The sequence below is a fragment of the Malaclemys terrapin genome, chromosome 7, assembly GCF_027887155.1.
Source record: "Malaclemys terrapin pileata isolate rMalTer1 chromosome 7, rMalTer1.hap1, whole genome shotgun sequence".
Lineage (NCBI taxonomy): Eukaryota > Metazoa > Chordata > Testudines > Emydidae > Malaclemys > Malaclemys terrapin.
In genome coordinates, this window is record NC_071511.1 from 39,210,310 (window position 1) to 39,223,085 (window position 12,776).

The 12,776-nt window shown below is 40.0% G+C and overlaps 1 protein-coding gene across 5 annotated transcripts in view; it reads right to left on the reverse strand.

The window, feature by feature from the left end:
• Positions 1 to 12,776, reverse strand: part of ATG7 (autophagy related 7) — a 283,728-nt gene that overhangs the window by 218,382 nt on the left and 52,570 nt on the right. For 4 of the 5 annotated variants that reach the window (XM_054035053.1, XM_054035054.1, XM_054035055.1 and 1 more), the window contains exons 14-16: positions 8,812 to 9,015; positions 8,438 to 8,553; positions 7,036 to 7,111 (exon numbers count right to left, since the gene is read on the reverse strand). In XM_054035053.1, coding sequence (XP_053891028.1) covers positions 7,036 to 7,111; positions 8,438 to 8,553; positions 8,812 to 9,015 — 396 coding nt within the window. The remainder of the gene's footprint in view (positions 1 to 7,035; positions 7,112 to 8,437; positions 8,554 to 8,811; positions 9,016 to 12,776) is intronic. The other variant, XR_008445692.1, reaches the window with a different exon arrangement.

Consider the following 12,776-nt stretch of genomic DNA (forward strand, 5'->3'; position numbering starts at 1 on the left):
ACACTAATGACGTAAATGGAAATGTTAACCTGTCTGCAGACAGTCTCAAACAATAGCTCTCTGTGATGTGAACTATCCTATTCATCTCAATGGGTATCATCTCTGAAATATGATGGTAATTTAAATGTCAACCATTTCACTACTGAGCATTTTAGCCGAAACGTGCCTATTTGTCATTGATGGATGCAGTGGCAGGATGCAGAGGGGCAGCTAGTTGCTCTCAAAGGTCACCAGCATGGGGAACAGGGAATTCAAGCCCTCCTATTCCCAAATTTCAGTCAAATCTGCTCCTGTCCCAAAGCAGGAGGGAAAGAGAAGACCCATCCCTTCTTCAATGCCAAAAGCCTGAGTTTCTCTCATGGGGAAAAGAAAACAAAAACAGCTTCCACACTCTCTCTACTTCCTCTACCAGACTGTCAAAGCCTCCAGTTTCCCCCAAGCCTTTCTGAAAAACAGCTATTAACTATCAATATAAAAATCAGCAAGCTGCTGAACAGTGAAAATTTAGGACAGCATAGACTAAACTGTTCATTATCAAAATATAAATAAAATCACACAAAGGACATGACTAGAGAGGTGAGAAAGGCCTGGAGGGAGTCAATGCCACATAATTTTGTGGCTCCTGCCACATAATTTAAGTCTAATATGTCACAACATGTCCAATAAAAGACATTACCTCACTCACCCTGTCTCTCATAGGATGTTCTGCTTCATACAGAATTGAAAATCAGTTGAGTTTTAAACATCAAATCACATTGGTAAACTCATTCTCATTTGAATTTACCATAGTCCAAAATAATATTCCTCTCAACTGCTATTCCTAGTGTAGTGGAAGAAACCATGAACATGTAGTAGCCTTGCTAGAACTGATGCCTAGATTTCATGCACTTATGAGACCATTCCAGTACCCAAGTAGAATGGAGGGTTATCTCCAACACTAAATGTCCTTGCTTTCTAATGTGTTCCATTAGAATATCAAGATCATTCTAATTATTTAGCAGGTTCTACATTGCATTAATATTTACACATTATTATTATTAATATTATTATTATCTTACCCCACTACCACCCTGGTATCTCTGATGGTCACTCCTGCTGCTATAGATGCTTCCAAAATGCTTGGGAGGTATTGACATTATTACTGCCTTTCACCATGATGATGTTGGCCATTTTGTAATTCTGTTATGCTGGGAAACCCATAACACTGCCACAGAGTACACTCAGGTCAGTTGTAATAGATTAATACTAACAGAGAACAGTAAGTAACAGCATCATTTTAGCGTAAACTACATTGATTTTGCCATGTGCTTTGGTAACTACAGTAACAATACTATTAAATTAGCCATGTGTGACAATATAATTACTCACAATCAATAGTTTATCAAAAAAGTGTCTCTCATTGCTCAAACCACCTTTACAACAAATATATGTTGCAACTGAAGGAAGGCCATATTTTAAGTAACATAAAACATACGGAAAAGGTCTGAACTGGCAAATTAGACAGATTGTACTCATACAACTTTTGTGCATAAAGCTTTGAACCCAACAGCATTCTTTATCAATGGGATCTTTGCTCTATTATTTTGGAGAAAAGTAACAGTAACAGATGGACAAAATATGTCATTAGCCAAACTACAGAAACAATCTAATAGAAGTGAGGAGGTTTGGGGGAGTCAAAATCTGGTCCCAAATTCACACCAGTTAGTGGATTTTGGGGAGCTACATTAAAAGCCAGTACAGATGGAGTACAGTTCGAAAGAAAATAAAAACCTTTCAGACAAAAAAAGATAAGTTCAACATAAAAATATTGTATTTCATACTGACAGCAGCTGGCCCCGAATGACTGCACAACAATTCATTTATGGCATCAATTTCATCAGACTTGCTTAGTCTAGACACTTCACTTTAACAAGAGACTGGCAGAGGCTAACCTGTCTACTAAGAACTGAATCATAATTTCAAAGCCATAACTGCACATTAAATTACATAATGGCCACATCTGATACTTTTTAAACAGTGAACTTTATACAGCTGTAAGAAAATGACATCAGGGCAAGCCAGATATCAGGCAACATAACCTATGATAGTTGAATTTGTCCTCAGAGGCTCCTGAATTCAGTTTGTTCTTAGCATCTCCTGGAAAATAAACGACCAAAAAGGCAAGCCAACCCAGGACAAGACCCTAAATGCTTCTCAAAATACCTATTGCAAATGAAGCACGGATGAAATAGAGCTATTAGAGGTCACAACAGCAAGCAACCAGCACACAAAAGAACATACAAGAATAAGCAGGAGCAACACCACCTACCAGAGAAAATCCCTAATCTAAAATAAAAAGAGCAGTCACAATCTGCTATGTCAACAATCCTGGGGTAAGAGTATGGCTATGCCTATGCTTTAACCGCTGCTGCAGCTGTGCCACTGTACCACTTCAGTGAAGCTACTCAATACAGCGATGGGAGGAGTTCTCCCACTGCTCTAGTTAATCCTCCTTCCTTAGAGGGAGATAGCTATACTGATAGAACAATTCTTCTGTCAACCTAACCCTGTCTACACTGGGGGTTAGGCTGGCTTAACTACCTCACTCAGGAGTGTGGCTTTTTCACAGCCCTGAGCAACGGAGCTGGGTCAACTTAACTTTTTAGCATAGACTTGCACTAAGACTCAACAGGACAGTCCCTCTGCTGGTGTAAATTGCCATAGCTCCAATGAAGTCAAATTCCATTGCAAAAGCAAGAGCCCAAATAGACACTGAAGGCTATGTCTACATTTAAAACCTATAGTGATACAACTGCAGTGATACAGCTGTGCTGCTGTAGCACTTCAGTGAAGACACTACAGCAATGAGAGGGGTTCTCCTGTTGCTGTAGGTAATCCACCTCCCCCAGAGGTGGCAGCTAGGTTGACAGTAGAATTCTTCCATCGACCTATTGCTGTCTACACCAAGTGGTAAGTTGGCTTAACTAAGTCTCTCAAGGGTGAGGATTTTTCACACTTCTGAGAGACATAGCTATGCTGATGTAACTTCAGTGTGGACCAGTCCTTACACTCATCATGTACTGTGTCCTTTGGGTCTTTGTTATTTATGGTATGCCAGGTTCCATTAGACTGCACTCGTATCTCAGAATTACTGTAACGGTACGTTGTGACTGGTGGGCAGGGATTAATTCTGGTGTCCTCTGCCAAAATTATTAGAAACACTTAAAAGCTTTATTGACTTTTCCTTTTTTGATATTACAATAAAACAAATTAATTCAATCATAGGACCCTGGGTTCAAGCTGTTACTTTAATGTTCTGACACAGGCTCACAAATGCAGATAAGGAAGAAATTATTTTTTCTCCCTAACCCTCTCTCTTATCGCCCAATTTGTTTCCTTCTCCTATTTTCTTCCATGGTATTCCTTATTTCTGCACCTCTCTCTCACCCATGGCCTGGTGCACAAGGCAATCACCCTCTCTTCTTTCAAACCCCTTCTTCCAAGAGTCAAACTTATGTTAATTAAGAAAGAAATGTGTCATGCACTGATCATAAAACTATATTTGAAATCCATACTAACCTATATAACAGGACCATGCCCTGGGTTTATTTGTCTATCCACTTGGATCACATGGTCCTTGGAGCAGGCACTACCTCTTCTTCTGTGTTTTGAACACCATTGGTGTTTAACAAACAAATAAGAATACTACAAAGAAATTCAGATCTTATGCTGAGATTATCCTGAACTCACCTTCTTATGATAGAGAGTCTCCAAACACAGGGTACTCATACAGTCTGTGGCAAAATTCTGCCTTCAGACGTACGTTGATGGATTTCCTCTGAAGGCAGAAGGTGGTCCTATCACTATTTACAGTTTTAAGGAGAATATTTCAATCTCAGTTCTGAATTGTGTGGCTTATTATTGCAATTAACCACTTGGTGGCACTGACATACAATATCTGAATTTATATATAGGCAAGTACCAGTAACTACATTACTTGTTTCTTTTATTTTCTATTAAAAATAGATACATATCAATCAAATATTCTTTTCTTGTATTAAGCCTCATTTTTATTACATTGTCAGCTTTGATTTATGTGAGCAGCCAGGCATCACACATGAATGGTGTGGAACTGAGCATAATTGAAAATCAGGTCATAGAAGTTTCAAATTGGGTACCCAAAAACTAAGAACTACACTCCAATCCGCTTAGTTAAAAGAGAAGTTACTCACCCTTCTCACTAAATGTAATTCTTCAAAATGTCTCTCCCTGTGGGTGCTCAATTTCAGGTGTGTGCACATGCCTCATGCACCTCTGGTGGGAGTTTGTCATTAGCAATGTCTGTTCTGCCCACACATGCACTGTTGATATCCTTGTGCCCTGCACTGAGGATATATCAAGCTGTACTAAAGGGATATGCTATGGGCAAAGGGGGCACAATGATAAGATTACATCTACTTAACCAACAGGGAACTCTTTGTCCAAATGCAGGGAGACAGGGTGAGAAAGAAAATGCTGACCTTGCATGAAGGCACTGCAACACAGCTAACTATTATGGTGCAAATGTCTCTTGTAATAAACACAGGATTTCTGACCACTTTGTAAAAAGTAGTTTTACTAGACACACAAAGAACAGCTTGACTTAATGCAGTTCCTTCTTTGGAAGGGAGACAAAAATCTTAAAAGTTGCAATAACGCTAGCAAGTAACTACACAAATACTACTACCATACTTTCCCCACATACGGTTGCATATTCACTGGGCTTAAAGAAGGTAAAACAAAGGAGTAGCCAATAAAGTAATTCTTTAAAAATTCTTCTAAAAATCAGAAAAAAAGTATCTAGTGAAGTAAGTGAATGGCTGGACAGTTGCATTGCTCAAAGAGATAAGCAATACACGATAGGATTAGTTGCCATAGTACTTAGAAAACATGGATTCCTATATTTTGACATTTGACACCCAATGAAGAAACTTTTGCTCAACAGTATCTGGATGGAAAAGACTAATTTAACATAAAATGTGGAAGCAAAACTATGTCTGACACAAGAATAATAACTAAATTAAGGTTTTCTCAGTCTGAAGTCTAATATTTTATGAAGGGCATATCTTAAGAATACAGGTCAGTAAATGACAATGAGAGAAGTGATTACCATGCAAGGTTTGCAACAAAAACTATAGACTACTTATAGGTTATATATACAATTTTCATTTGCAGAAAGTATAGGGAATGGGAATTATTATTTCTGACCTACATGAACGGCTGGAGAGTACCCACAGGAACAGCAAGTTTCATGCAGAATACAGCATTAATGACAAACAAGAAATATTGCAATCTTCCTTGCATCCAAACATGGAAGGCAGTGAACAGGAAATTATTTTCATATTAATACTGATTCAGTATTCTTTATTTAAGAGAAAGTGAAAATATAATTCTGTTTTACAGAGTACACCAGCTTAAGATTGACATTTTGATACATATAGTAACAAGTGTAAGGTTAAAACTCATACACAATGAAGTCAGAGCAAATATATTACAATTTGATTTTTATATTACTATTTATTGAAGATTTAACCTTCAAAAACGGTGGTTACTGTTAAACACATTCCCTCTCCTCCCAACTTCAACTAAATATTGTTTTCCCCCTATTATCCCATTTCTCTTAGAAGGAGATATATCCACAATATTACAAAGAGAAATCTCTCTCAATAAAAGGCAGGACTTTTTAACAAAAAAAGCAAATACTTTTGAGTGTATATGTTTTCACGTTGGAAGTGAATGCCTTGATCATAAAGAGAATGAAGTTTTGCTTTGGCTGTTGTTTCTCCTTATCATCTCAAAAGGAAAACAATCCCCTCTGGATAAATGTAGAAATCTTTATTTGCACTTAGTTCAGATAATATGCATGCTGTGCTAGGAGACTGATAGAAAAACATCCCTGGAGAAAGTGAATTGTTTCAATTTGTCTCCTAAAACCTCCACAACTATCAAACAGGAAATATGGATATTTTTAATCACTTAAAATATATAAACTGAACTGAATATGTACTTTTATTTAGATCATGCCCTTTAATTCTTTGGACGTTACAAAAAACCTAAACAAACCAACCACAGATAATTTTACAATCTCTTTTTGGGACATTAAACTAAAGTCCAGTCTGATTTTACAATTTACAAAGACTCCAAATGCCACTTAAAGACGTGATATAGCCCTTTATTAATGTCATTCAGGATACCACACAACCTCAATTAGCCAAAGTTCTCAGAGGGACATTGGAAACTGTTGAATAAATAGGATTTTGGACAAAAGAGGAAGCCAGGCTATCACCTTGGAAATGCTGTGCTTTAAATCCTCAGCACTTCATTGCAGTCAAGAGGGGTTTTAGGCCAGCTTGGTAGACTGGTGGCTAGTTTGGTAGAGTGGTATCAAGCTTTACAAAGGATTGGACTATGGGTCCCAAGCCCTGAAATGCAGTAAGTGAAGATCCAGATGATTTCTCTACATGCAATAGAACCTACAGGACACTACTGAGGAATTTATAATAATGGCGTTTGGGTTATGCCTGATTCTGGGAGGCAGCTGAGCTATGTTTTATCTCAGGAACGGGGGGCTGCGGGGGGGGGGGGAGGGGAAGAGGGGCGTGAGTAGAGGTGGCTTTGAGGCATCTTTTTAGCTTCCTTCTCCATCAATACTGAAGCTAGCTGGCTGCTGGTTCTTTGTGTAAAGCAAAGCAATCTCAAGACTGCTTTACTTTATGCTGACTACCCAGGGCCATCCCTCCTTTCCCCGAAGGCAGTCCTGGCAGCTAGGGTTTGTTGGGACAAAGACACAAGTGTATACTGCCAAAAGACTCCTCCACACAGATTCAAATAGCACAAAGCAGCCAGACTGCAGTCTAGGATCTGGCCATATATCTCCTTATTCAGTTAGGATACCTCATTTTGCACTACCACATTTATGTCATGTTTTTATCAAGACACAAAATATGTGACACTTATTCTGTACAAGTCCCCATAGCTACATATATCAACAAGCTTATTTATTCCTAGCTCACTGACCTGATGAGGCACAAGCCCAAGAGAGGTAGGTGGTTCATTCATTCTGTCATCACTGCTGCTAGCAACAGCATAACCACTGGCAAAAATCAAATAAAGAAAATTAGAAAAAAAGACTAAGCCTAAGGCTGGTGGAAAATCATCTTCTGAAATGTCTGACAGAAAATGACATACATCTTCACAAAACATTTTTGTTAAAAAACCAAAACATTCCAGTTTTAAACCTGAAAACCTAAAAAATTGCAGAAAACTGTTGACCAAGAGAGAAAAATTCTTTTTTGTCAAAATTTTTCATGGGGGGAAAAACATTTCCAGACCATAAGAACATAACATAAGAACATACGAACGGCCGTACCGGGTCAGAGCAAAGGTCCATCTAGCCCAGTATCCTGTCTGCTGACAGTGGCCAATGCCAGGTGCCCCAGAGGGAGTGGACCAACAGGCAATGATCAAGTGATCTCTCTCCTGCCATCCATCTCCATCCTCTGACAAACAAAGGCTAGGGACACCATTCCTTACCCATCCTGGCTAATAGCCATTAATGGATTTAACCACCATGAATTTATCCAGTTCTCTTTTAAACGCTGTTATAGTCCTAGCCTTCACAACCTCCTCAGGTAAGGAGTTCCACAAGTTGATTGTGCGCTGCGTGAAGAAGACCAGCTCTAGGACATTTCCTTCCATAACCAGCTTACGCTTTACAGCCTTGATCTTGCAAGGGAATCAACTTGGAAGCTCCCTTTCAGACTCAGCACAGGCCTGCAAGGATCCCTTTCCAGCGTCAGAGTTTCAGAGACATATCACTTACTCAGACCTAAATCATAACTTCCTTTATTTATTTTTCTTTTCATAGATTTTAAGGTCAGATGTGACTATTATGATTAGCTAGTCGGACTTCCTGCATAACACAGGCCAAAGAATTTCACCTAGTGATTTCTGCTTTAAGCCCAATAACTTTTGGGTTAAGCTAAAAAGATCACAATTTTTTGGCTTACAATGAAGCCCCTGATGGGCTTCATAGCTAATAGTTACGGTAGGTCCTCATTACAAAGAAATATGCAGCGGGAACACTAAGATTAATAGCAACAATTTTTTTCCTACTGAAATGTTATGTTTTCAATACTTCTTTTAAAGATAACAAATGCACAAAAGCAATAGGCAAGTCAAATGTCCTCACTCTTCAAACAAGAACATAACAAATTTTTCTAACCAAAAATCTAACTCTATTATTATAATAATGAAGTCTGCATTGCATGATATACCTGTATATGTTTATTAATATTCAAAACTTACGGGACTCCTCTAAGTCTACATAATGTGTAATAAAAAATACCGGAGAGAACTGTTCCTTCCCCAAAATACCTTTTGTCCTATAAACATCCCTTTCCCCTCAAATATGACTCACCCTTCTGGATGTTGTAAAACAGAAGCCATTAGCTCTACTGCAAGGGCTCCAGCTATCATGGCTAATCCTGGTCGACTGACTGTGCACTGCTGATCCAATGTCCGATCCCTGGTGGACTACAAAGAAAAACAATTCACACACAAACACTTACTTGAAAGTACTTGGCTACTCCATTGCACAAGACATTTTTAATACCTGTCATTCAATGAATACAGGGTGGCAATATCTCTCTGAATATCAGTAAAAGGGATTTGCTATAAACATCACTTACAGTGACAAATGAGGTTTCATAAAGGGATAATTTTTAATGCAATAAAAAACATAAATAACATGAAATGGGTCCCCAATAACAATTTGCATAAAGCGCTACTCACATCCCCTGGTGCCACAACATCATTGCAGAAGTAGCAGCCAAGTTTATAGCCAGGGATGTTTGAAAAGAGCGATGATCCCAGGAGATCAGCAGAGCCGGAGGCATTGTTGGAACATGAATCACCAGACTCCTGCTGCTTTGGTTTCTTTAGTCCATGTCTCATCACAACAAATGTGTCAAATCCCAATGCAGCATTGATGACCAGCTATAAAAAATAAAGAAGAGCACATGTAGCCAAAGAAAAAACAGCTTATATGTTTTGATAATTATGAACAGAATTTTATTCTCACAATAAAATACAAACCACAGTTAACGGTTAAAGAATGCCAAATCATGTATTTAATGACCACAATTTTCTCCATACAATATATTTTCAGAAATACTATCTGCAGTTAGATGAACAAATACAAACAATGCATCCCATTATCAACATGGACATCAGGCTTAATGAAATGAGTTGAATTGCAGAGTTTGAGCCCTACAGAAATGCTGTGCTCAGACTTGGTGGGGATTGAGTTTTCTGAAATGGTAAACAATAAATCTATGGAAGAAGTTGTGTATATTTGTGTTCCGAAAATAAAAGGGGAAAAAGTGTAAAAATATACCTCCCTCCCCCTTCAAATGAGACATTCAGAACGTAAATACTGGGTCAAACTAATGGTCCATTTAGACTAGTATCATGTCTTCCGACGGTGGCCAATGCCAGATGCTTCCAAGGGAATAAACAGAAAAGGGCAATTATCAAGTGATCCATCTCATGATCCACTCCCAGCATCTGGCAGTCAGAAGTTTAGGGGTTGCATCCCTGACCATCTTGGCTAATAACCAGTGATGGTTCTAACCTCTATGAACTTATCCAATTCCTTTTTGAACCCAGTTATAGTTCTGGCCTTCACAACATCCCTTGGCAACAAGTTCCAACAGTTGACTGTGCACTGAGTGAAGAAGTACTTCCTTTTGTTTGTTTTAAACCTGCTGTCAATTAATTATCTCCAACTTGGAAAGGGCTCTTGTATGACCCAATTGTTTTAAAGTATTTTTTGAGAGCCTGAGTATTCTGTATGTCAATTTCTATTTATATCAAACACAAGCATAGATATTTTATTTAAGAAAATGTTTGAAAAGGTATGATTTATGTGTCTGCCTGTTTACAAATACAGCAGCCAGCTTCACATCCAGATTGCATCAGTAGCCATACATTTGTATACATGTTTTCAATTTATTGTTTATTTACTTTACAAGAACTTTAGCAGGATTCTTTCACAAACCCCTGGCAAAATTAATTTCTGACTTGTTAGAAGTGATATAAACTCCCTAACAAGGTGATTATCATTAACAGTGGGCTAAATGCTGCCCCCCATAGGTTCTTCCTGCCTAGGAGTGGAATATTCCAGAAGTTTCAATCCTGGTAATTCAGTCCTGGAATTTCTTGGTAATTCTTCCATCAGGGGATGGGTTAGTCCTTCCTTCACTGCTTGCATTTCCCAGAGGCACAAACATTCTGTGATGGGACAAGGGCAGATGACTATAGCAAAGTAATGGGAGACAGATATATTAGCCACAGGCTAAACAAATCCCTGGCACCAGGATAAGCAATTGGCAGCTGCTCCAGGTCAATTAAGACACCTGGGGCCAATTAAGATCTTTCCAGAAGGCAGGGAGGACAGCTAGGTTGATTGGGACATCTGAAGCCAATCAAGGGCTGGCTGAAACTAGTTAAAAGCCTCCCAGTTAGTCAGGTGGGAGTATGTGTCAGGAGCTGTGGGAGGAAGCTGCGCTGTTGGAGAGACTGAGCAGTACAAACCATATCAGGTGCAAGGAATAAGGCCCTGAGGTAAGGGTGAAGTGGATCTTGAGGAAGTGGGGGGCTGCTGTGGGGAAGTGGCCCAGGGAATTATACGTGTCCTGTTTCTAAAAAGTCAGCTACCGTAGCTGATACTATTAGGGTCCCTGGGCTGGAGCCCAGAGTAGAGGGCGGGCCCAGGCTCCCTTCTGTGCCCCCCAATTAATCACTCAGATTGGGAGACAACAGAGACTGTGCAAGAGAGGTAGCTCCATCTCACCTCCCTTGCTGGCTTATGATGAAAATGGCTCAGTAAGCTGTGACCCTTCTCACTAGACCCTTCTCACTAGAGAGAGAAGGGTTACCCGGAGGGTCACAGTGAGCCTCTGAGGCTACTGAAATCCGCCAGGAAACGCGGGACTCACCAAGAGAAGGACAGTTTTGTCAAAATACATGCCCTTCTCACTAGAGAGAGAAGGGTTACCCGGAGGGTCACAGTGAGCCTCTGAGGCTACTGAAATCCGCCAGGAAACGCGGGACTCACCGAGAGAAGGACAGTTTTGTCAAAATACATGCCAAGGCTCCTTGCTTACATGCTGCTACCCAGTGACCCCAACTTTCAATGGTTTCTAGCCATTGTAGCTCCTACAGGAGCTGCACCAAGCTTAGTTGCTGTTGCCCCTGGAACTTCTCTCAGATGGACTTCCATATTAAAACAAAAAGGAAAGCAGTGAAAGCCAATTTTCATTAAATTGCTTCCCCATAGGTCCTTTTGTGGAAGGGAGACAAAATTCTAGTAGAGTTCTGCCAACTTCCTTAGGGAAACGTACCATAGAGGCGGCATTCCTCATATCACTACCTCCAGCAGAGACAGATTGTCCTTCACTTAAGGAACTGGGGAGAATTGGGGCATTTATAAACTAATGTAACATTTATAAATTTAGGGCCAGATTTTGATCTCACACTAGTGATTATCCAGAGTAACTCCACTAAAGTCAGCGAGATTACTGCAGATCTCACTGGTGTGACTAAGATTGAAATCTGGCACAGTAGCTAAAGAACATCATTTGGCTCTAACTCACATTGTGTTTTCAAGTATGCCAGGTGTTTTTTTACAGTAGGTTCAAGCAAGAGCTATTGAAGTATTCTGAAAACTACTTAGGAACAGTAATTATTTGCAGGAACAGTCTTTCCTTTCATTTGAAATAGTATTCAGTATTTTCATTTAATTGTGATTTGAAATGTAACTCATTAAACACTCCTATGTGAAAATAGAAATGCAACACAAAGCAATCTATCATCCAAAAAAGAAGTTCTGATGAGCAATGCCAGTAATTACCTATTTAAGACCCTCATTCATGTAGAGTCAGAAAAGTAACCTAACACTCAGGATAAGATGGTTACTTACCTCTTGTAACTGTTGTTCTTCAAGATGTGTTGTTCACGTCCATTCCAATTAGATGAGTGCGCGTTGCGTGCACGGATGTTGGAAACTTTTCCCCTTAGTAGCTCCCATCAGGACAGCAAAGGAGCCCACTAGAGTGGCGCCCTTATGGCATTGTATATAGTACCTTGCCGGCCCGATGCCCCTTCGATTCCTTCTTGCCGTTGACTCCGACAGAGGGGAAGGGGAGTGGGTATTGTAATGGACGTGAACAACACATCTCGAAAAACAACTGTTACCAGAGGTAACAGTCTTTTCTTCTTTGAGTGCTTGTTCACGTCCATTCCAATTAGGTGATTATCAAGCTGGCCATCAGAAGGGGGTAGGAGTCAAGGAATGATTGACTGGAGGACAGCCCTGCCGACCGCTGAATCATCTCTGGCCTGTTGGTTGATGGCATTGTGGGCTGTAAACGTATGCACTGAGGACTAGGCAGCTGCTTTGATTTCATGGATGGATACCTGCACCAGAAAGGTGGTCGAAAACACTCGCACTGTCGTCGAATGGGCTGCGATTGCCAGAGCTGGGACCTTAGCCAACTCATAGCACGTGCGAATGCAGTCTGATCCAGGACGAGATGCGCTGAGAAGATACTGGAAGGCTTTCATTCTATCGGCTATGGCCACAAACAGTTGGGTTGATGTGCAAAAAGGCCTCATGCGCGCTATGTAGAACACTAGGGCTCTTAGAACATCTAGCGTGTGCAAGCTCTGCTGCTGCGGGCTCGAGTGAGGCTTTG